At 47.5% G+C, this 23,979-nt stretch overlaps 1 protein-coding gene across 1 annotated transcript in view; it reads right to left on the bottom strand.

The window, feature by feature from the left end:
• Positions 1–22,621, bottom strand: part of GAP43 (growth associated protein 43) — a 145,444-nt gene extending 122,823 nt beyond the window's left edge. The window contains exon 1 of the mRNA XM_069760566.1: positions 22,166–22,621. Coding sequence (XP_069616667.1) covers positions 22,166–22,309 — 144 coding nt within the window. The 5' untranslated portion in view covers positions 22,310–22,621. The remainder of the gene's footprint in view (positions 1–22,165) is intronic.
• Positions 22,622–23,979: the final 1,358 nt, after the last annotated feature.

Genomic DNA, 23,979 nt, shown 5'->3' with positions numbered 1-23,979 from the left:
ACACTGCTGTTATAGGGGGGCTCCAGACTACACATCCAGACTGCTGTTATAGGGGGGCTCCAGACTACACATCCAGACTGCTGTTATAGGGGGGGCTCCAGACTACACATCCAGACTGCTGTTATAGGGGGCTCCAGACTACACATCCAGACTGTTGTTATAGGGGGGCTCCAGACTACACATCCAGGCTGCTGTTATAGGGGGGCTCCAGACTACACATCCAGGCTGCTGTTATAGGGGGCTCCAGACTACACATCCAGACTGCTGTTATAGGGGGCTCCAGACTACACATCCAGACTGCTGTTATAGGGGGCTCCAGACTACACATCCAGACTGCTGTTATAGGGGGATCCAGACTACACATCCAGACTGCTGTTATAGGGGGCTCCAGACTACACATCCAGACTGCTGTTATAGGAAGACTCCAGACTACACATCCAGACCGCTGTTATAGGGGGCTCCAGACTACACATCCAGACTGCTGTTATAGGGGGCTCCAGACTACACATCCAGACTGCTGTTATAGGGGGCTCCAGACTACACATCCAGACTGCTGTTATAGGGGGCTCCAGACTACACATCCAGACTGCTGTTATAGGGGGCTCCAGACTACACATCCAGACTGCTGTTATAGGGGGCTCCAGACTACACATCCAGACTGCTGTTATAGGGGGCTCCAGACTACACATCCAGACTGCTGTTATAGGGGGCTCCAGACTACACATCCAGACTGCTGATATAGGGGGCTCCAGACTACACATCCAGACTGCTGTTATAGGGGAGTACAGACTACACATCCATACTGCTGTTATAGGGGGGCTCCAGTCTACACATCCAGTAGTAGCACTGAGCGGCTCTTGCTGAGGATTTTGTTTCCCGTCATCTGCTCTGGGATTTTCATGTGTTATATGCAAACTTGCTCCAGATTTTCTGCTGACTTTTAGTGAAATGTTAATGCCAGGAGCGGAAGAAAGCATCAAAGGACGATGTCCCACGCTCATATTTATTCATCACATACAAAAAGAGACAGAGGAGCGCTGCTCCGGTCCCTGCGATCTCGTGTTCTTTAATCTCCGGCACAAGCGCTGGAGAGAAGCCTCCAGAGGAATGTTCTGCAATCCTCCACGGGAAGGAGCCAATACATATTCCCCAGACTTTCAGCTGTCACCGGCACTTCGCTTTAGGGTAACTGATCCGATGCACCTGAGTCACAATCCTAAATATCAGGCGATAAAGAAGAAACGAAAACACAATGCTGCAGAGGGGCGGCGCTGTCTTAAAGGGGTTGTCCATGATTGTAAAGGACGGTGGCAAGCATCTGCATGGGCTCATGAAAAGTCCGTCCCAACGCAGACTTCCATTAAAGATGGGTCAGAGCACTCGTGAAGCACTCTGCCTGATCACAGGAAAGACTGGAGCCTGGAGAGGAGAGATGAGTAGCCCTCTGAAAACCATACAACCCTGGTCACTGCCCTCTACCAGGGATCCTAAAACTAACCCCTCCACTGCTGTAGACCACCAGGGATTCTCATATCCAAAGAGTGGTCGTAAATGGCTGCACATCCAGTTGGAAGAAAGTCTCAAGTGGGGTCCACAGGGCTCTGTCCTGGGCCCTGCATTGTTCAACATCTTTACAGTGATTTAGATGAAGCAATTGAGGGTACACTGATAAAATTTGCTGATGACACAAAGCTAGGAGGGATAGCTAATACTAGAGAAGAGAGCGAGAATTCAAAAAGATATAAATAAACTGGAGTAGTGAGCCGCAACTAACAGAATGGTTTTTAACCCCTTCCCGACCTGTGACACAGCGTATGCGTCATGAAAGTCGGTGCCAATCCGACCTGTGACGCATATGCTGTGTCACAGAAAGATCGCGTCCCTGCAGATCGGGTGAAAGGGTTAACTCCCATTTCACCCGATCTGCAGGGACAGGGGGAGTGGTAGTTTAGCCCAGGGGGGGTGGCTTCACCCCCTCGTGGCTACGATCGCTCTGATTGGCTGTTGAAAGTGAAACTGCCAATCAGAGCGATTTGTAATATTTCACCTAAAAAAATGGTGAAATATTACAATCCAGCCATGGCCGATGCTGCAATATCATCGGCCATGGCTGGAAATACTAATGTGCACCCACCCCACCCCTCCGATCGCCCCCCCAGCCCTCCGATCTGTGGCCCGCTCCCCTCCGTCCTGTGCTCCGCTCCCCCGTCCTCCTGTCCGCTCCCCCCGTGCTCCAGTCACACCCCCCGCGCTCCAATCAAACCCCCCCGCACTCCGATCCCCCCCCCGTGCTCCGAACCACCCCCCCTGCACACCGATCCACCCCCCCTGCACACCGATCCACCCGCCCGCACACCGATCACTCTCCCCCATGCTCCGATCCCTCCCCCCCCGTGCTCCGACGCCCCCCCGTGCCCTGATCTCCCCCCCTGTGCCCTGATCTCCCCCCCTTATACTTACCGATCCTGGCGGGGTCCCGTCCGTCTTCTTCCCCGAGCGCCGCCATGTTCCAAAATGGCGGGCGCATGCGCAGTGCGCCCGCCGAATCTGCCGGCCGGCAGATTCGTTCCAATGTGAATTTTGATCACTGTGATATAATCTATCACAGTGGTCAAAATAAAAAAACAGTAAATGACCCCCCCCCATTTGTCCCCCATAGATAGGGACAATAATAAAATAAAGAATTTTTTTTTTTTTCACTAAGGTTGGAGTTAGAACTAGGGTTAGGGTTAGGGTTAGGGGTAGGGTTAGGGGTAGGGTTAGGGGTAGGGGTAGGGGTAGGGGTAGGGTTAGGGGTAGGGTTAGGGTTAGGGGTAGGGGTAGGGGTAGGGGTAGGGGTAGGGTTAGGGTTAGGGTTAGGGGTAGGGTTAGGGTTTCGGTATGTGCACACGTATTCTGGTCCTCTGCGGATTTTTCCGCAGCGGATTTGATAAATCCGCAGTGCTAAACCGCTGCGGATTTATGGCAGATTTACCGCGGTTTTTCTGCGCATTTCACTGCGGTTTTACAACTGCGATTTTCTATTGGAGCAGTTGTAAAACCGCTGTGGAATCCGCAGAAAGAAGTGACATGCTGCGGAATGTAAACCGCTGCGTTTCCGTGCAGTTTTTCCGCAGCATGTGTACAGCGATTTTTGTTTCCCATAGGTTTACATTGAACTGTAAACTCATGGGAAACTGCTGCGGATCCGCAGCGTTTTCCGAAGCGTGTGCACATGCCTTTAGAATTAGGCTATGTGCACACGGTGCGGATTTGGCTGCGGATCTGCAGCGGATTGGCCGCTGCGGATTCGCAGCAGTGTTCCATCAGGTTTACAGTACCATGTAAACCTATGGAAAACCAAATCCGCTGTGCCCATGGTGCGGAAAATACCGCACGGAAACGCTGCGTTGTATTTTCCGCAGCATGTCAATTCTTTGTGCGGATTCCGCAGCGTTTTACACCTATTCCTCAATAGGAATCCGCAGGTGAAATCCGCAGTAAATCCGCAGGTAAAACGCAGTGCCTTTTACCCGCGGATTTTTCAAAAATGGTGCGGAAAAATCTCACACGAATCCGCAACGTGGGTACATAGCCTTAGGGTTAGGGTTAGGGTTGGGTTGGAATTAGGGTTGTGGTTAGGGTTAGGGGTGTGTTGGGGTTAGGGTTGTGGTTAGGGGTGTGTTGCGGTTAGGGTTGTGGTTAGGGTTACGGCTACAGTTGGGATAAGGGTTAGGGGTGTGTTGGCGTTAGAATTGAGGGGTTTCCACTGTTTAGGCACATCAGGGGGTCTCCAAACGCAACATGGCGCCACCATTGATTCCAGCCAATCTTTTATTCAAAAAGTCAAATGGTGCTCCTTCCCTTCCGAGCCCCGACGTGTGCCCAAACAGTGGTTTACCCCCACATATGGGGTATCAGTGTACTCAGGACAAACTGGGCAACAATTACTGGGGTCCAATTTCTCCTGTTACCCTTGAGAAAATAAAAAATTGCTTGCTAAAACATCATTTTTGAGGAAAGTAAAATGATTTTTTATTTTCACGGCTCTGCGTTGTAAACGTCTGTGAAGCACTTGGGGGTTCAAAGTGCTCACCACATATCTAGATAAGTTCCTTGGGGGGTCTAGTTTCCAAAATGGGGGCACTTGTGGGGGGTTTCTACTGTTTAGGCACACCAGGGGCTCTGCAAACGCAACGTGACGCCCGCAGACCATTCCATCAAAGTCTGCATTTCAAAACGTCACTACTTGACTTCCGAGCCCCGACATGTGCCCAAACAGTGGTTTACCCCCACATATGGGGTATCAGCGTACTCAGGACAAACTGGGCAACAATTACTGGGGTCCAATTTCTCCTGTTACCCTTGAGAAAATAAAAAATTGCTTGCTAAAACATCATTTTTGAGGAAAGAAAAATGATTTTTTATTTTCACGGCTCTGCGTTGTAAACGTCTGTGAAGCACTTGGGGGTTCAAAGTGCTCACCACATATCTAGATAAGTTCCTTTCGGGGTCTAGTTTCTAAAATGGGGTCACTTGTGGGGGGTTTCTACTGTTTAGCCACATCAGGGGCTCTGCAAACGCAACGTAACGCCCGCAGAGCATTCCATCAAAGTCTGCATTTCAAAATGTCACTACTTGACTTCCGAGCCCCGACATGTGCCCAAACTATGGTTTACCCCCACATATGGGGTATCAGCGTACTCAGGAGAAACTGTACAACAACTTTTGGGGTCAAATTTCTCCTTTTACCCTTGGGAAAATAATAAATTGCAGGCTAAAAAATCATTTTAGAGAAAATAAAATTTTTATTTTATTTTCATGGCTCTGCGTTATAAACTTCTGTGAAGCACTTGGAAGTTCAAAGTCCTCACCACACATCTAGATTAGTTCCTTTGGGGGTCTAGTTTCCAAAATGGGGTCATATGTGGGGGATCTCCAATGTTTAGGCACACAGGGGCTCTCCAAACGTGACATGGTGTCCGCTAATGATTGGAGCTAATTTTCCATTTAAAAAGCCAATTGGCGTGCCTTCCCTTCCGAGCCCTGCCGTGCGCCCAAACAGTGGTTTACCCCCACATATGGGGTATCAGCGTACTCAGGACAAACTGGACAACAACATTTGCGGTCCAATTTCTCCTATTACCCTTGGCAAAATAGGAAATTCCAGGCTAAAAATCATTTTTGAGGAAAGAAAAATTATTTTTTATTTTCATGGCTCTGCATTATAAACTTCTGTGAAGCACCTGGGGGTTTAAAGTGCTCAATATGCATCTAGATAAGTTCCTTGGGGGGTCTAGTTTCCAAAATGGGGTCACTTGTGGGGGAGCTCCAATGCATAGGCACACAGGAGCTCTCTAAACGCGACATGGTGTCCGCTAACAATTGGAGCTAATTTTCCATTCAAAAAGTCAAATGGCGCGCCTTCCCTTCCGAGCCCTGCCGTGTGCCCAAACAGTGGTTTACCCCCACATATGAGGTATCGGCGTACTCGGGAGAAATTGCCCAACAAATTTTAGGATTCATTTTATCCTATTGCCCATGTGAAAATGAAAAACTGAGGCGAAAAGAATTTTTTTGTGAAAAAAAAAGTACTTTTTCATTTTTACAGATCAATTTGTGAAGCACCTGAGGGTTTAAAGTGCTCAATATGCATCTAGATAAGTTCCTTGGGGGGTCTAGTTTCCAAAATGGGGTCATTTGTGGGGGAGCTCCAATGTTTAGGCACACGGGGGCTCTCCAAACACGACATGGTGTCCGCTAACGATGGAGATAATTTTCCATTCAAAAAGTCAAATGGCGCTCCTTCCCTTCCGAACCTTACCATGTGCCCAAACAGTGGTTTACCCCCACATGTGAGGTATCGGTGTACTCAGGAGAAATTGCCAAACACATTTTAGGATCCATTTTATCCTGTTACCCATGTGAAAATGAAAAAAATTGAGGCTAAAAGAATTTTTTTGTGAAAAAAAAGTACTTTTTCATTTTTACGGATCAATTTGTGAAGCCCCCGGGGGTTCAAAGTTCTCACTATGCATCTAGATAAGTTCCTTGGGGCGTCTAGTTTCCAAAATGGGGTCACGTGTGGGGGAGCTCCAATTTTTAGGCACACGGGGGCTCTCCAAACGTGACATGGTGTCCGCTAAAGAGTGGAGCCAATTTTTCATTCAAAAAGTCAAATGGCGCTCCTTCCCTTCCAAGCCCTGCCGTGCGCCCAAACAGTGGTTTACCCCCACATATGAGGTATCAGCGTACTCAGGACAAATTGGACAACAACTTTCGTGGTTCAGTTTCTCCTTGTACCATTGGGAAAATAAAAAAAATGTTGCTAAAAGATAATTTTTGTGACTAAAAAGTTAAATGTTCATTTTTTCCTTCCATGTTGCTTCTGCTGCTGTGAAGCACCTGAAGGGTTAAAAAACTTCTTGAATGTGGTTTTGAGCACCTTGAGGGGTGCATTTTTTAGAATGGTGTCACTTTTGGGTATTTTCAGCCATATAGACCCCTCAAACTGACTTCAAATGTGAGGTGGTCCCTAAAAAAAATGGTTTTGTAAATTTCGTTGTAAAAATGAGAAATCGCTGGTCAAATTTTAACTCTTATAACTTCCTAGCAAAAAAAAATTTTGTTTCCAAAATTGTGCTGGTGTAAAGTAGACATGTGGGAAATGTTATTTATTAACTATTTTGTGTCACATAACTCTCTGGTTTAACAGAATAAAAATTCAAAATGTGAAAATTGCGAAATTTTCAAAATTTTCGCCAAATTTCCGTTTTTATCACAAATAAACGCAGAATTTATTGACCTAAATTTACCACTAACATGAAGCCCAATATGTCACGAAAAAACAATCTCAGAACCGCTAGGATCCGTTGAAGCGTTCCTGAGTTATTACCTCATAAAGGGACACTGGTCAGAATTGCAAAAAACGGCCAGGTCATTAAGGTCAAAATAGGCTGGGTCATGAAGGGGTTAACAAGGAAAAATGCAAAGTCCTACATCTGGGCAATAAAATGAAAAAAGCATATACAGAATGGGAGGAATAGGGCTAAGCAACAGCACGTGTGAAAAAGACTTGGGTATACTAATAGATCACAGACTGCACAGGAGTCAACAGTGTGATGCAGCAGCAAAAGGGCAAATACAATTCTGGGGTGTATTAACAGAAGCATACAGTCTAGATCACGTGAAGTCATTATTGCCCTCTACTCCTCCTTGATCACGCCTCATCTGGAATACTGTGTCCAATTCTGGGCACCACATAAAAAAGACATCAACAAACTGGAGCAAGTTCAGAGAAGAGCGACCAGAATGGTGAGCGGTCTGCAAACCATGTCCTATGAGGAACGGTTACAGGATTTGGGAAAAAAAAAAAGAGAGAGAGAGGAGACTTAATAGCTGTCTACAAATATCTGAAGGGCTGTCACATTGTAGAGGGATCATCTTTATTCTCATTTGCACAAGGAAAGACTAGAAGCAATGGGAGGAAACTGGGATGAGACACAGATTAGATATTAGAAAAAACTTTTTGACAGTGAGGGTGATCAATGAGGCGGCCACGATAGGTGGTGAGTTCTCCTTCAATGGAAGTCTTCAAACAGAAGCTGGACAGACATCTGTATGGGATGATTTAGTGACTCCTGCTTTGAGCTGGACATGAGAACCCAGGAGGTGCCTTCCAACTCTAACATTCTATGATTCTATGATATTGATCCCTTCACTTCCCCAGACCACCAGGGATTGTTATAGTGACCCCTTCTCATTCCCAGACCAGCAGGGATTCTCATATTGATCCCTTCACTTCCCCAGACCAGCAGGGATTCTCATATTGACTCCTTTACTTCCCCAGACCACCAGGGATTTTACATTGACTCCTTCACTGCTGTAGACCATCAGGGGTTCTTATATTGACCCATTCACTGCCCCAGACCACCAGTGATTCTCACATTGACCACTTCACTGCTGGAGTTCACCGGGGATTTTCATATTGACCCCTTAGCTGGTGTAGACCACCAGGGATTGTCACTGACCCCCCTTAGACCTGCAGGGATACTTTTTGACATTAACCTCTTCAGTGCTATACAACACCAGATATGTTAGCATTAACCCTTTAACTGCCCTATATCACCAGAGATCCTGACATTAACCCCCTCAATGCCATAGAACATCAGATATGTTGACAGTAACCCCCTAAATGACATAGAAAGCCGAAACTCCTAAAAATAAACTCTACAATACACCTGGACCACCAGGGATTTTTACATTAACCCCTTCTCTGCTGTCGATAACCAAGTATACTGTCATTAACCCTTTCCTTGCCCTAGATGACATCAGAGCTTTATATGGGGCCTCTGTATGGAATAGTGGGGTCTGCTGTGATATTACATACAGCGTTCAGACATTCACCTCCGCTGCAAGTGCCAAAAAGACCCTCAGTTGGGTCCATAGGGCTCTATGGAAACTTCCCATGAAAGTATGGGGAGCTTTCTGCTATTTTATGGGAGCAGACCCTTTTTTCCACCAAATATGCATGGAGTAAATGAAGGTGCACAGAGCTCCGATCCGTGGCCCCGGTCTTATCGGTGGCACGTGGCTGCTGGGGGACCCGGGGTACAATTTTTGCCTTTTCGCTCAGGAGCGTCACTACTTCACACTACTGCTGCGTGCACTGCCATAGCTTCCACCTTCATTATCTGGGTGTATGGAATAATGGCCCCCGATGTGTGATTGCCGTCTCGCTATTCCCGGACATGTAGGCGTAAATTAACCCTTTCGGCTCTGCTCCATCACTGCCAGGAACCCAGCTGATAGTATGTGTTTCGGGTTATTGATATTTTCTGCAAACACGGCAATTAACAACCACAATTAGCGGACGGGTCAGCTGAGCAGTAAACGCCTTCCCTGCTAATGTCGGCCCTGAGGCTTTGACTTCAGGACCCTGAACCAGCGGATTTCACTGATGAAACATGTGTCACATCAATGCCATGTTACTGAAAAGCTTCCTACATGGGGGGCCGTCAGCAACTCCCCAGGGGGACTTCTTAAACGTTCAATCTCCTTGGCATCCTCTATGGAGTGCCCATCAAGGGTTAATCAATCCGACTCCTTGCTCCCTAGTATTCATTATACATTATACCAGGAAGGGGTGCAGAATGGAGGACATTCTTATAGGATCAGGCCCAGGATGGGGACATTATTACTGGAAGGGGCCAAGAGAGTGGTCATTATAACTGGAAGTGGACCAGGATGGAAGACATTATTATAGGAAGGGGCTCAGGATGGCGGACATTATTATAGGAAGGGGCTCAGGATGGCTGACATTATTGTAGGAAGGGACCCAGGATGGTGGCCATTATTATAGGAAGGGGCTCAGGATGGCGGACATTATTATAGGATAGGGCCCAGGATGGCAGACATTATTATAGGAAGGGGCGCAGGATGGCGGCCATTATTATAGGAAGGGGCTCAGGATGGCGGACATTATTATAGGAAGGGGCTCAGGATGGCAGCCATTATTATAGGAAGGGGCCCAGGATGGGAACATTATTATTGGAAGGGGCCAAGAGAGTGGTCATTATAAATGGAAGTGGACCAGGATGGAAGACCTTTTTATAGGAAGGGGCCCAGGATGGTGGACATTATTATAGGAAAGGGCCCAGGATGGTGGACATTATTATAGGAAAGGGCCCAGGATGGTGGACATTATTATAGGAAGGGGCCAAGAGAGTGGTCATTATAACTGGAAGTGGACCAGGATGGAAGACATTATTATAGGAAGGGGCCCAGGATGGTGGACATTATTATAAGAAAGGGCCCAGAATGGTGGACATTATAATAGGAAGAGGTCCAGGATGGCGGATATTATTATAGGAAGGGGCGCAGGATGGCAGACATTATTATAGGAAAGGGCCCAGGACGGCGAACATTATAATAGGAAGGGGACCAGGATGGTGGACATTATTATAGGAAAGGGCCCAGGATGGCAGACATTATTATAGGAAAGAGCCCAGGATGGAGGACATTATTATAGGAAGGGGCCCAGGACGGCAGACATTATTATAGGAAAGGGCCCAGGACGGCGAACATTATAATAGGAAGGGGACCAGGATGGTGGACATTATTATAGGAAAGGGCCCAGGATGGCAGACATTATTATAGGAAAGAGCCCAGGATGGAGGACATTATTATAGGAAGGATCCAGGATGGCGGACATTATTATAGGAAGGGCCCAGGATGGCTGCCATTATTATAGGAAGAGACCCAGGATGAGGGACATTTTTATAGGAAAGGGCCCAGGATGGGCGAAATTATTATAGGAAGGATCCAGGATGGCGGACATTATTATAGGAAAGAGCCCAGGATGGTGGACATTATTATAGGAAGGGACCCAGGATAGCGGACAGTATTATAGGAAAGATCCAGGATGGCGGACATTCTTATAGGAAGGAGCCCAGGATAGCAGACATTATAATAGGAAGGGGCCCAGGATGGCGGACATTATTATAGGATGAGGCCCAGGACGGCGGACATTATAATAGGAAGGAGCCCAGGATGGGGGACATTATTATAGGAAAGGGTCCAGGATGGCGGACATTATAATAGGAAGGGGACCAGGATGGCGGACATTATAATAGGAAAGGGCCCAGGATGGCGGACATTATTATAGGAAAGGGCCCAGGATAGCGGACATTATAATAGGAAGGAGCCGAGGATGGCAGACATTATTATAGGAAAGGGCCCAGGATGGCGGACATTATTATAGGAAAGGGCCCAGGATGGCGGACATTATTATAGGAAAGGGCCCAGGATGACTGACATTATTATAGGAAAGGGCCCAGGATGGGGGACATTATTATAGGAAAGGGCCCAGAATGGCGGACATTATTATAGGAAAGGGACCAGGATGGCGGACATTATTATAGGAAAGGGCCCAGGATGGCGGACATTATTATAGGAAAGGGCCCAGGATGACTGACATTATTATAGGAAAGGGTCCAGGATGGCGGACATTATTATAGGAAAGGGCCCAGGATGGCGGACATTATTATAGGAAAGGGCCCAGAATGGCGGACATTATTATAGGAAAGGGCCCAGGATGGAGGACATTATAATAGGAAGGGGCCCAAGACGGCGAACATTATAATAGAAAGGGGACCAGGATGGCGAACATTATAATAGGAAGGGGACCAGGATGGTGGACATTATTATAGGAAGGGGCCCAGAATGGCGGACATTATAATAGGAAAGGGCCCAGGATGTTAGACATTATAATAGGAAAGGGCCCAGGATGGCGGACATTATAATAGGAAAGGGCCCAGGATGGAGGACATTATTATAGGAAGGGGCCCAGGACGGCAGACATTATTATAGGAAAGGGCCCAGGATGGCGGACATTATTATAGGAAAGGGCCCAGGATGAGGGACATTATTATAGGAAGGATCCAGGATGGCGGACATTATTATAGGAAAGGGCCCAGGATGGTGGACATTATTATAGGAAGGAACCCAGGATGAGGGACATTATTATAGGAAGGGCCCAGGATGGCTGCCATTATTATAGGAAGGGACCCAGGATGGTGGACATTTTTATAGGAAAGGGCCCAGGATGGCTGCCATTATTATAGGAAGGGCCCAGGATGGCTGCCATTATTATAGGAAGGGACCCAGGATGGTGGACATTATTATAGGAAGGGACCCAGGATAGCGGACAGTATTATAGGAAAGATCCAGGATGGCGGACATTCTTATAGGAAGGAGCCCAGGATAGCAGACATTATAATAGGAAGGGGCCCAGGATGGCGGACATTATAATAGGAAGGGGACCAGGATAGTGGACATTATAATAGGAGGGGGCCCAGGACGGCAGACATTACTATAGGAAAGGGTCCAGGATGGAGGACATTATTATAGGAAGGGGCCCAGGATGGCGGACATTATTATAGGAAAGGGACCAGGATGGAGGACATTATTATAGGAAGGGGCCCAGGATTGCAGACATTATTATAGGAAGGGGCCCAGGATGGCAGACATTATTATAGGAAGGGGCCCAGGATGGCAGACATTATTATAGGAAGGGGCCCAGGATGGCGGACATTATTATAGGAAAGGGCCCAGGATGGGGGAAATTATTATAGGAAGGGCCCAGGATGACAGACATTATTATAGGAAGGGGCCTAGGATGGATGACAATCTTATAGTAAGTGGTCTGGGATGGGGAACATTATAATAGGAAGAGGCCAAGGATGAGGGAGATTATTACATAATAGGGAACATTATACTAGAAAGGGGCCCAGGAAGGGGGACATTATTATAGGAAGGGGCCCAGGATGGCGGACATTATTATAGGAAAGGGCCCAGGATGGGGGAAATTATTATAGGAAGGGCCCAGGATGACGGACATTATTATTGGAAGGGGACCAGGATGGCGGACATTATTATAGGAAGGGGCCCAGGATGGTGGACATTATAATAGGAAGAGGTTCAGGATGGCAGACATTATTATAGGAAGGGCCCAGGATAGCGGACATTATTATAGGACAGGGCCCAGGATGGCGGACATTATTATAGGAAAGGGCCCAGGATGGCGGACATTATTATAGGAAAGGGCCCAGGATGGCGGACATTATTATAGGAAGGGGCCCAGGATGACTGACATTATTATAGGAAAGGGCCCAGGATGGAGGACATTATTATAGGAAGGGGCCCAGGATGGTGGACATTATTATAGGAAAGGGCCCAGGATGGCAGACATTATTATAGGAAGGGGCCCAGGATGGCGGACATTATTATAGGAAATGGCCCAGGATGGAGGAAATTATTATAGGAAGGGCCCAGGATGACGGACATTATTATAGGAAGGGGACCAGGATGGCGGACATTATTATAGGAAGGGGCCCAGGATGACTGACATTATTATAGGAAAGTGCCCAACATGGCGGACATTATTATAGGAAAGGGCCCAGTATGGCGGACATTATAATAGGAAGAGGTCCAGGATGGCGAACCTTATTATAGAAAAGGGCCCAGGATGGCGGACATTATAATAGGAAGGGGCTTAGGATGGCGGACATTATTATAGGAAGGGGCCCAGGATCTCGGACATTATTATAGGAAGGGGCCTAGAATGGACAACATTATAATAGGAAAGGGCCCAGGATGGATGACAATCTTATAGTAAGTGGTCTGGGATGGGGAACATTATAATAGGAAGAGGCCAAGGATGAGGGAGATTATTACATAATAGGGAACATTATACTAGAAAGGTGCCCAAGAAGGGGGACATTATAGGAAAGGGCCTGGGATGGCAGACATTATTATAGTACGCGGCCCAGGAAGGGGGACATTATTATAGGAAAGGGCTCTGGATGAAAGACATTATTATAGTAAGCAGCCCAGGATGGGGAAGATTAATATAGTAAGGGTCCCAGCATGGGGGAGATTATTACATAATGGGGAACATTATACCAGGAAGAGGGATATTATTCCTGAAAGGGACTAAGGATGGGGGACATTATTACAAGAAGGAGTCAGGACTGGGGGAATTTATTACATGGGACGGTGGAGGTGAAAACTCATGTCTTTATAAGACCTAGAACGCTACATCTGACCAATATGCAGGTGAGGGCCCAGGTCCAAATTTTGCTCCAAAGCCCACCAGACTCTAGTTACATCACTGATATCGGGCATGATAGGAAGTCAGCTAATTCTGCCTTCATTGAGTGAGAACCAGAAGAATTATGAATACAGCTCCGGATGAGATGATGTAGAGTAGTCATTTCATAAAATATAGAGGTTAAAGGGATTATTCTTTAACCTTTTTTTTACTTAGATGCATGTAATTGGGGTTAATATCCTTAGTGTACAGGTTCCTTGTCTTGTTGGACATTGAACTAATAAGTGGTCAGTGATGATAAATCAGGTGAGAGAAACTTAGAAAAAGACATAACAATGTTAGAAACTCTTCCACGAGACCATCATATCGAGCTCACTTATGGATTCTCTGTTAGCTCATTCTGCAGCCGGCTGCACATGGAGATTACAGAAGACGAATGATGCAGAAATTTTAATGAAACCCAATTGCAAAAATTAATTTTAGCCATAAATTCACACATTTAAAACAAAAATGTAGTCAAAGATGAACGACCCCTTTTTACGCAAAGCCTCTATTATAATAATACATAATATCAAACTGCAATATACGGTAATATTCCTATTGGATTTATCACAACTAGAGCAAAACTAGAGGAGTTCATACTGCTATCTCCAAAGGGATTTAGAAAGTGAGAGTGGGATCTGATTGGCTGTAAGTTTGGGCCAAAATCCTCAAAAAAATCTCCTGCAACAGAAATTTATAGGGCAAGCGAAGGGTCAATGGAGCCAAGGAGTCCCAGAAATCCTGGTAGCCGCTTCCTTTGGGAACGTAGTAAGGATGTATCCTCGACCATATTCTGCCCTTAGTGACGGGGATCACAGGTTCTCCATTATATGTCTTCTTTGTAATCAATGAATGAGCTGTAATACCAGATTCTGCCTGTGAACAAATGTGGCGCTATTTCTAGAAAAAAAAAAACAGCCATCTTTTTCTAATCCCCGATAACCCCTTTAATTCTAACTTCCCTCCTTTTCACTTTAAGGTCTTTGATGGTCACAGGAGATTCAGGTCTACTTCTCTGACTCCATCTCTTATAGATAAGTGCTTCACAATAAGAGATGTACGACCCACACGTCTCCACCCAGGGTGGGATCTACTAATGTCTACAGCAGGTCACAGATTATACATTTGTATCTACAGCCACCATAACACGGGATCTGCTGCTTGGAGCCATTAAAGATACCACAATCATATCAAAAAGCAAGCAGATCCTGGCTGGAATAGTAAGTGGATCCCTGGAAGAGCAGTAAGTAGATCCTAGCTAGAGCAGCAAGCAGATCCAGGCTAAGATAGTAGGCAATTCCTGGCTATATCAGCAAGCAGGTCTCTCAATTAGATCTTGGCTAGAGCAGCAAGCAGATCCTTAGTAGAACAGTCAGCAGATCCTCTCAAACGCAACAAGCAAATCACAAGGAAGTAAGTTGATTCCAGCTAAAGCAGTAAGCAGCTCTTTGCTAAAGCACCAATCAGATCCTCCCTAGAGCAACAAGCAGATCCTCCCTAGAATAATAATCAGATACTCCTTAAAGTACCAATGAGATCTTTCCTGGAGCAACCAGCAGATCCTTCCTAGAGCACCAATCGGATATTCATTGGAGCAACAAGCAGATATTCCCTAGAGCAATGAACAATTCCTCCCTAGAACAACCAGCAGATCCTTGCTAGAGTAACAAGCAGAGCCTAGATACAAAAATTATCAGATCCTTCGTAGAACAACAATCAGATTCTCCTTAGAGCACCAATTAGATCTGCCCTGGAGTAACGAGTAAATCCTCCCTAGAGCAAAGAACAGATCCTCCCTAAAGCAACCAGCAGACCCTCCCTAGAGCAACCAGCATATCCTCCCTAGAGCAACCAACCGATCCTCCCTAGAGCAACCAGCAGACTCTCCCTAGAGCAACCAGCAGATCCTCCCTATAGAAACCAGCAGATCCTCCCTAAAGCAATGAGTAGACCCTCCCTAGAGCAATGAGCAGACCCTCCCTAGAGTAACCAGCAGATCCTCCCTAGAGTAACCAGATCCTCCCTAGAGAAACCAGTAGATCCTCCCTAGAGCAACCAGCAGACCATCCCTAGAGTAACCAGCAGATCCTCCTTAGAGCAACCAGCAGACCCTCCCTAGAGCAACCAGCAGATCCTCCCTAGAGTAACCAGCAGACCCTCCCTAGAGTAACCAGCAGACCCTCCCTAGAGCAACCAGCAGATCCTCCCTAGAGTAACCAGCAGACCCTCCCTAGAGTAACCAGCAGACCATCCCTAGAGTAACCAGCAGATCCTCCTTAGAGCAACCAGCAGACCCTCCCTAGAGCAACCAGCAGATCCTCCCTAGAGTAACCAGCAGACCCTCCCTAGAGTAACCAGCAGACCCTCCCTAGAGTAACCAGCAGATCCTCCTTAGAGCAACCAGCAGATCCTTGCTAGAGCAATGAGCAGACCCTCCCTAGAGCAACCAGCAGATCCTCCCTAGAGTAACCAGCAGATCCTCCTTAGAGCAACCAGCAGATCCTTGCTAGAGCAATGAGCAGACCCTCCCTAGAGTTACCAGCAGATCCTCCCTAGAGTAACCAGCAGATCCTCCCTAGAGCAACTAGTAGATCCTCCCTAGAGCAACCAGCAGACCCTCTCTAGAGCAACCAGCAGATCCTCCCTAGAGTAACCAGCAGATCCTCCTTAGAGCAACCAGCAGATCCTTGCTAGAGCAATGAGCAGACCCTCCCTAGAGTTACCAGCAGATCCTCCCTAGAGTAACCAGCAGATCCTCCCTAGAGCAACTAGTAGATCCTCCCTAGAGCAACCAGCAGACCCTCTCTAGAGTAACCAGTAGATCCTCCCTAGAGCAACCAGCAGACCCTCCCTAGAGTAACCAGCAGATCCTCCTTAGAGCAACCAGCAGATCCTTGCTAGAGTAACAAGTAGAGGCTAAATACAGCAACCAGCAGATCCTCCCTAGAGTAACCAGCAGATCCTCCCTAGAGCAACTAGTAGATCCTCCCTAGAGCAACCAGCAGTCCCTCCCTAGAGTAACCAGCAGACCCTCTCTAGAGTAACCAGTAGATCCTCCTTAGAGCAACCAGCAGACCTTCCCTAGAGCAACCAGCAGACCCTCCCTAGATTAACCAGCAGATCCTCCTTAGAGCAACCAGCAGATCCTTGCTAGAGTAACAAGCAGAGGCTAAATACAGCAATCAGTAGATCCTCCCTAGAGGAGCAAGTAGATCTGTAAAGCACCACTCCAGGGTTTTTTATTATTCCAGCGCTGGATTGGTGCAATTAGTGTTGACCCTACTGTTATATCCACCGGCCGCCATCTTCTCCTCTTCCTGGCGCCGCTTCGATCCCGCAACGCCATTTTGTGACCGGAAATTGTAACTGACCTGAAGTCAAAGGTAACGGTCACAAGCGCTCAATGTAAATCTCTGAGCGCCTGGTCCTGGCGTTGTTTTGCCTCCCAGAGACTTACTTTGAGTAATGACTACTAGATCACTCAGAAGACATTGGTAATCGTGCAGATCACAATCTGTGGAAGACGACTGGAGCGGCTCCAAGATCAGACGAAGACGGCGACTGGTGAGTATGAGACTAAGAGGCGGGAACTTCCATCGTTGGCACCACTCCATGGCTGCAATAAAAAAAACACCCGGAAGAGCTGCTTCAAGAAGTTCCCAGAAGAAACTGAGACCCCCCAAAAGAGCCTCTAAAGCCATGCTACAAATATATCCACAGCTCCTCGTCATATGACACATGTATCCTTCACAGTGTCTCCAAATGTAGCAGAGATGAATCCATCACACAAGTGTCTCTCTGCTACATGAAGAATTACAGCAGTCCTATGTAAGCCCACAGATAACTCATTATACTAATCGGGAACATCCTGCCAGAAGACAAAACCCGCTCTGTTATTTCCCTAAACAGTCAATGTGCAGATGTAGTCGAGCCTTTGTCCACCTTATCCGAACCCAAAAACCTCTGGTAGCAAAAGATTTTCACCGTGACATTATGGCAGAATCAATGGTGACCAGAATGATCGATAAATGATGATCCGGCAGAAGCAGAACGGTCAGCGTGTCGTCTCTGACCACGCAAGAACTACGGGACGCCCAACTAAAAACGCTCAATGGGAAACTCCAGGTTTAACTGAAGTTTCCCTATAACACAATTCAGCTCGACGACATCTATATAAGGGGCCATTCACATTGCATTTCTCCCCTTCAGTTGCCCCTATACAGCCATAAAGTACAATGAGGTTTTTTTTCCGCAGGCGGACATCTTTTTAGATCATATTTTATTATATTCTTGCGCCATCTGAAAATACAGACAAGGCCAAAAAAAAGGGGGCAAATGGGGTAATGATAGTTCAGGTGGCTGCTATCTCCTCCGATTCCTTCATACTCAGGAGAGCCGCTGTCAGACATCTCTGGAGGTTGCGTATCTCGGGAGAACAGAAGGATCGGAAGTCCAAAATCGGAAAAATGCCAGATCCTTATCTCCCCCAACAATCATCTGTTAGGGCCCCCATACAAATTCGACCAATATTGATGGGTTCAGATGACATTTAACGCGTACGCGTGGAGATCTTGGCGAACAGAAGAAGGTACAAATTAAGACATGAAAGGCTAACAGCTGAAGCATTGTTTGAAGGACACCCCAGTTAGGACCAACACATCATGAGTAGAAGGTACGTCTGGCCAGGAGACAACCACCGATGGATCCACCAAGCATTGTTATGGTATATGTTGGGTAATGATCTTGCTGTAAACTGTACCACATTGTATGAAGTGAGGGATGCATGCTTCAGATACACGATGCCCCATCCATAAACACTATGGGAAGCATCTCTGAGAACATACCAGCATCATACATGGCACAAGGGAGCGGAGGGATCTTGTAATGGATTTTGCAATGGGACTCATGAGCTTTTTGCTATACCTTTGACTTTTGCAGAGTGAAACATCTCTGACCCCTTCTTATATTATCTTGGAGATGCAACCAACTATAACGGCCCCCAAAAGAAAACTTGGAACATCTTCCTTTACAACCGAGAGCAGCAAGTGAATTCAGGACATTGAAGGACTGCTATAATTATGAACTTCACTCTACCCCAATCCTGACTTCCATGGTCTCGTCCTCTCTCCTCCTTTTCTCCTCCGTTACCTCTGAAGCAGCTGTATAGCATAGATGAACTTTCAGCTGGTGGGCTTCATAGGAGCCACCATATCTACGATCCTGTTGGATCCACCCATGATGCCTCTTCCATTGACCCTTTGAATGCATTGGACGAATACATTTGGCCACTCTGAATGATCGCTTTCCTACCTAGTTCACCCCAATTTTACTAGGGTCAGAATCAGCAGATCAGGTATAACTGGGGGATCTATTCTCTCATCTCCACCCATCCTTGCATTACTTATTGTCAACCTCGAACATTGCTCTGCTCCAAGTTACTGCTCCAAGTACTACAAAACAGTTTTATGCATAAAGCTTCTCCAAAACTGCATGCATATAGATGTAAGGCTACGTTCACATTTGCGTTGTTGTGTGTTGCGTCGGCGACGCAACGCACAACGCATGCAAAACGCATGCAAAAACGCATTGTTTTGCGACGCATGCGTCCATTTTTGGCCGATTTTGGATGCAAAAAAAAAAAAAGCAACTTGCTGCATCCTCTGCGCCCTGACGCTTGCGCCAAAAACAGACGCATGCGTCACAAAACGCAAGACAACGCATGTCCATGCGTCCCCATGTTAAATATAGGGGCGCATGTCGCTTGCGTCGCCGCGGTTGCACCCGACGCACCGCAAATGTGAACGTAACCTAACCTGTCTCTGAAGTGGTAGACATACCAGGACAGGAAGGAGCACATATGATGTTCTTGGACATAGCCCTAATTTGTCCATGTCTAGGATCCTCTTCTCAATGGTGGCATAGAATTAATGATAAATGGATACCTTATCTATGAAAGTTAAAAAAAAAAATGAGCATAAACCCAGTCAAACATCCTCTATTCATTGACCTTTCCATTAAAATATCACGATTGGCTGCTGACTCTTCAAGTCTCCATAATCGGAAAAGTCAAATCCAGAAATCCCACTGTCACATCTCATCTTCTGGTCTTCTGGCAGCTCACCCAGACAGGAACATGAGGTAGGAATATATTAAGAGCTGAAAGGCATCTTCACTCATCACGTGCCACCACCGGTTGACAGTGACCCATTCCATTTGACGTTGAGTCAAGGGAACAAAAAGAAAAAAAAAAATGAACGTCTTGCTTTAAAAACCTCTACCGGTAGATTGCAATGTGTAGACATCATCAAGGCATCTTGCCATGCCTTAAAGCCTTTAATCCTTCTCTTCTATACGTCTCTGCCAGTAATGGAGAATTCAGCTGGAGCATGGAGACGGTAATGAAGTTCTTTCTGAATCCCAAATGAGCAGGAAGATTTTTTTTCCACAGTCTGAAGCCATTTCTCCGACTTTAATCTATCACCTCCCTTTTCGTCTGGATGTGTCCTCCTGGCCAAGCTCATTGACGTACTCAAGGATTTAAAGTCATCCCCGGGGCCATTCCATTCATTGACTTTGCCTCAGGTGAAGGAAGATTTACTCTTCTCAATCAACTACAAAAATCCAATATGGATTTGGAATGTTCCGTCCACCCTTGTATGAAATATCCTAGCGTTCCTTCCAATTGTTGACCCAATCTATGGTTTATCCAAATGATCCTCCATCCATTTGTAGAGTAAATCTTTCCTAATCGTTCAGGTCACCGTAATACCTTGTACTTGTAAATGGCTTAAGGCTTAGAAGGGATGGGGCTCCGAGTAATTGGCTTTACACGTTGATTGACGCGACATGCGTGGAACAATAAAGTGTCACCGTGCCGATGCCTCCTACAAGTGCAGCGTGGCTAAGAAGACGGAGAACCCCCCCCCCCCCCATTGTGGCTGCAGAAATAGGTGTGGCATCCTCCTATAGGAACTTTGAAAATCCTATATAGACCAATCATGGTGGAGAATGTATTGATTACACTTGACTATTGAACATTGTAATAAACGGGCAATTCACCGGCATTGTCAATAAAGGGTCGAGCCAGCTAGAGCCGCCGATTATAGGGCAGGACTGGGAATGACTGGCTGTCGTCTTTATTCCCAGTAGGATATGTAGGCTGCTGAATTTTCATTTCGGAGATCACAAGAAGCAATTATCATCCTTGCGTTGAAGATCGTCAATGAAGTCAAGTGATTGACAGCGAGCTACCTAATCAACTGGTTGTGACGTTCATGCAAAACCTAAAAATATCACAAGAGGAATAGTCCAGACGAGCCACGTATAAGTATATTGTAGTGTTTATGGCTAAGGAACCAGCAATTTACCTGTCTGTCTTATCTTAGATACCTACAGAAAGCCATTCTCGTCTCCCAGGCTGCAGACACAATGAGCATTGCCACCGTCTCCGTAATTATGGACCTGAGCGGTGATGTGTGCTCAGTTCATTAAATGACAGGAACATTTCAGCATGCGGTACACCATAAAAGCCGGCTCAGTCTCCCACCCTCGCCATCGCTCCCCTTCTCCTTTTTGCTTCTGGCTAACCCCACCCTGCCATGGTCTTTCCTCCCTATTCTACAAGTGATACACGTTGTCAGCCACACCTTTAACCCCTCCGAGGCCAAAAGGGATGGATGAAAGCCATGGAAAATGTTGGGATTAACCCCGTGGAGCAGTCGGAGAATTAAATCCCACACGTACATGTGATCGGCCATGCATTAAGTATTGGCAGTAGTAATGCTTAGTCTGCACCTGTCAATCAAGACGCTTTATAAGAATGTATCTCACATTGCTACATTGTATCAGTAGATGCAACCCTTACATATAAAATCTAGCATCATGATTCTGCTGATTGGGGGGCTACATCTCGGTGACCCTCTGCCTGGATTGTAAGAAGGCTTCATTTTGAGGGGTGTAGCCTGAGTCACGGAGACGCCCCCACTTGTTACACATCTTACAAAGCATTCGAATCATTGGAAACAGATAAAAAATGAGGCGAATTTCAGACATTTTTGGATTTTTGCTTCTATAAGGTCACCTGTATATACCGTACATATATGTCGCCCACCCCGGCTGTTAACAGGTCCCCTAGAATGTGCCAGGGGCGGGGTCCTCCACATCTCCAGCTCCGGGAAAACCGGTAAAATCCTCTCTTTTTTCCAGAGAATTCCCCACAAATAATTGTCTGAGCATCAACCTCATTGTTCACGGTCATAAAACAACAGGTTTAATCCTCTGCCCCCAATACCCTGCCACCAAGGGTCCTCAGTCAGGGCTGAGGAGACACAAGGCAACGTTACAATGGAGACCCGGCTGCCCCAGGTGTGGATGGATGTTCTACCTATGGAAGACCCATCATGGCCAACCACCCATGGGAACATGAGGTCTACACATGGGGGGTATGATGGTGTAAAACTGGGGGTCTTTACGCCTCCGCCACCTCCGCCGCCCCTTGGTCTCGTCTCCATGCATGGGTTTGGGGGGATTTACCTGTTTTGTTCTTCTCATACAGCACAGCATGGTGGGATGTGTTGGTCTACTTTCGTCTTTCCTTCCTGTCTCCTTCTTTTCTTCCTCTCTGGCTCTTTTCCTTCGCTCACCCCCTGTCACACACACATAGACAGCAGCACACATACAGTAGGGGGGCTCACAGAGACTGGAGGGTCTGCTCCCCTGCTCTCATCACAGGCATGCACCAGGCTCTCTCTGGCAGGATCTTCAGCAGACTTGGTCACTGGCTCTCAATGACTGCTCGCCTCCTCCGTCTTCCTTTTCCCACCCCTCCTCATCCTCGTCAGCCGCCTCCTCCCAATCCCCCATCATGAATATTTAAACACCTCCAATCTGTACCCAATTACCCACGAGGGTCCCCGCACACGCGGGAGAAGCAGAGGGGCTGCTGCCTCCATCCCAGGGTGTCATGTAGTGCCCCCTCCACCCTGCCCCGGCCGGGGGGAGACGAGCAGGGTGTGTGCTGCACAGACCCCGGAGCTCGGCGTCCATTGTTCAGGTGATGAGGACCAGCGGTGAGATCATCAATGGTGACATCAGAGGCAAAGATGTCTCCGGACCTCACCCCAAAGGATGGAAGCCATGTGTGCAGGGTCCTCACCCCAAAGGATGGAAAGCATGTGTGCAGGGTCCTCACCCCAAAGGATGGAAAGCATGTGTGCAGGGTCCTCACCCCAAAGGATGGAAGCCATGTGTGCAGGGTCCTCACCCCAAAGGATGGAAAGCATGTGTGCAGGGTCCTCACCCCAAAGGATGGAAAGCATGTGTGCAGGGTCCTCACCCCAAAGGATGGAAAGCATGTGTGCAGGGTCCTCACCCCAAAGGATGGAAGCCATGTGCGCAGGGTCCTCACCCCAAAGGATGGAAGCCATGTGTGCAGGGTCCTCACCCCAAAGGATGGAAGCCATGTGCGCAGGGTCCTCACCCCAAAGGATGGAAAGCATGTGTGCAGGGTCCTCACCCCAAAGGATGGAAGCCATGTGCGCAGGGTCCTCACCCCAAAGGATGGAAGCCATGTGCGCAGGGTCCTCACCCCAAAGGATGGAAAGCATGTGCACAGGGTCCTCACCCCAGAGGATGGAAGCCATGTGTGCAGGGTCCTCACCCCAAAGGATGGAAGCCATGTGTGCAGGGTCCTCACCCCAAAGGATGGAAGCCATGTGTGCAGGGTCCTCACCCCAAAGGATGGAAGCCATGTGTGCAGGGTCCTCACCCCAAAGGATGGAAGCCATGTGCGCAGGGTCCTCACCCCAAAGGATGGAAGCCATGTGCGCAGGGTCCTCACCCCAAAGGATGGAAGCCATGTGTGCAGGGTCCTCACCCCAAAGGATGGAAGCCATGTGCACAGGGTCCTCACCCCAGAGGATGGAAGCCATGTGTGCAGGGTCCTCACCCCAAAGGATGGAAGCCATGTGTGCAGGGTCCTCACCCCAGAGGATGGAAGCCATGTGTGCAGGGTCCTCACCCCAAAGGATGGAAGCCATGTGTGCAGGGTCCTCACCCCAGAGGATGGAAGCCATGTGCGCAGGGTCCTCACCCCAAAGGATGGAAGCCATGTGTGCAGGGTCCTCACCCCAAAGGATGGAAGCCATGTGTGCAGGGTCCTCACCCCAAAGGATGGAAGCCATGTGCGCAGGGTCCTCACCCCAAAGGATGGAAAGCATGTGTGCAGGGTCCTCACCCCAAAGGATGGAAGCCATGTGCGCAGGGTCCTCACCCCAAAGGATGGAAGCCATGTGCGCAGGGTCCTCACCCCAAAGGATGGAAAGCATGTGCACAGGGTCCTCACCCCA

Source organism: Ranitomeya imitator, chromosome 3 (assembly GCF_032444005.1).
Source record: "Ranitomeya imitator isolate aRanImi1 chromosome 3, aRanImi1.pri, whole genome shotgun sequence".
NCBI classification, from domain to species: domain Eukaryota; kingdom Metazoa; phylum Chordata; class Amphibia; order Anura; family Dendrobatidae; genus Ranitomeya; species Ranitomeya imitator.
The sequence above is the reverse complement of the archived record's forward strand: the minus strand, read 5'-3'. Positions and strand labels throughout refer to the sequence as shown.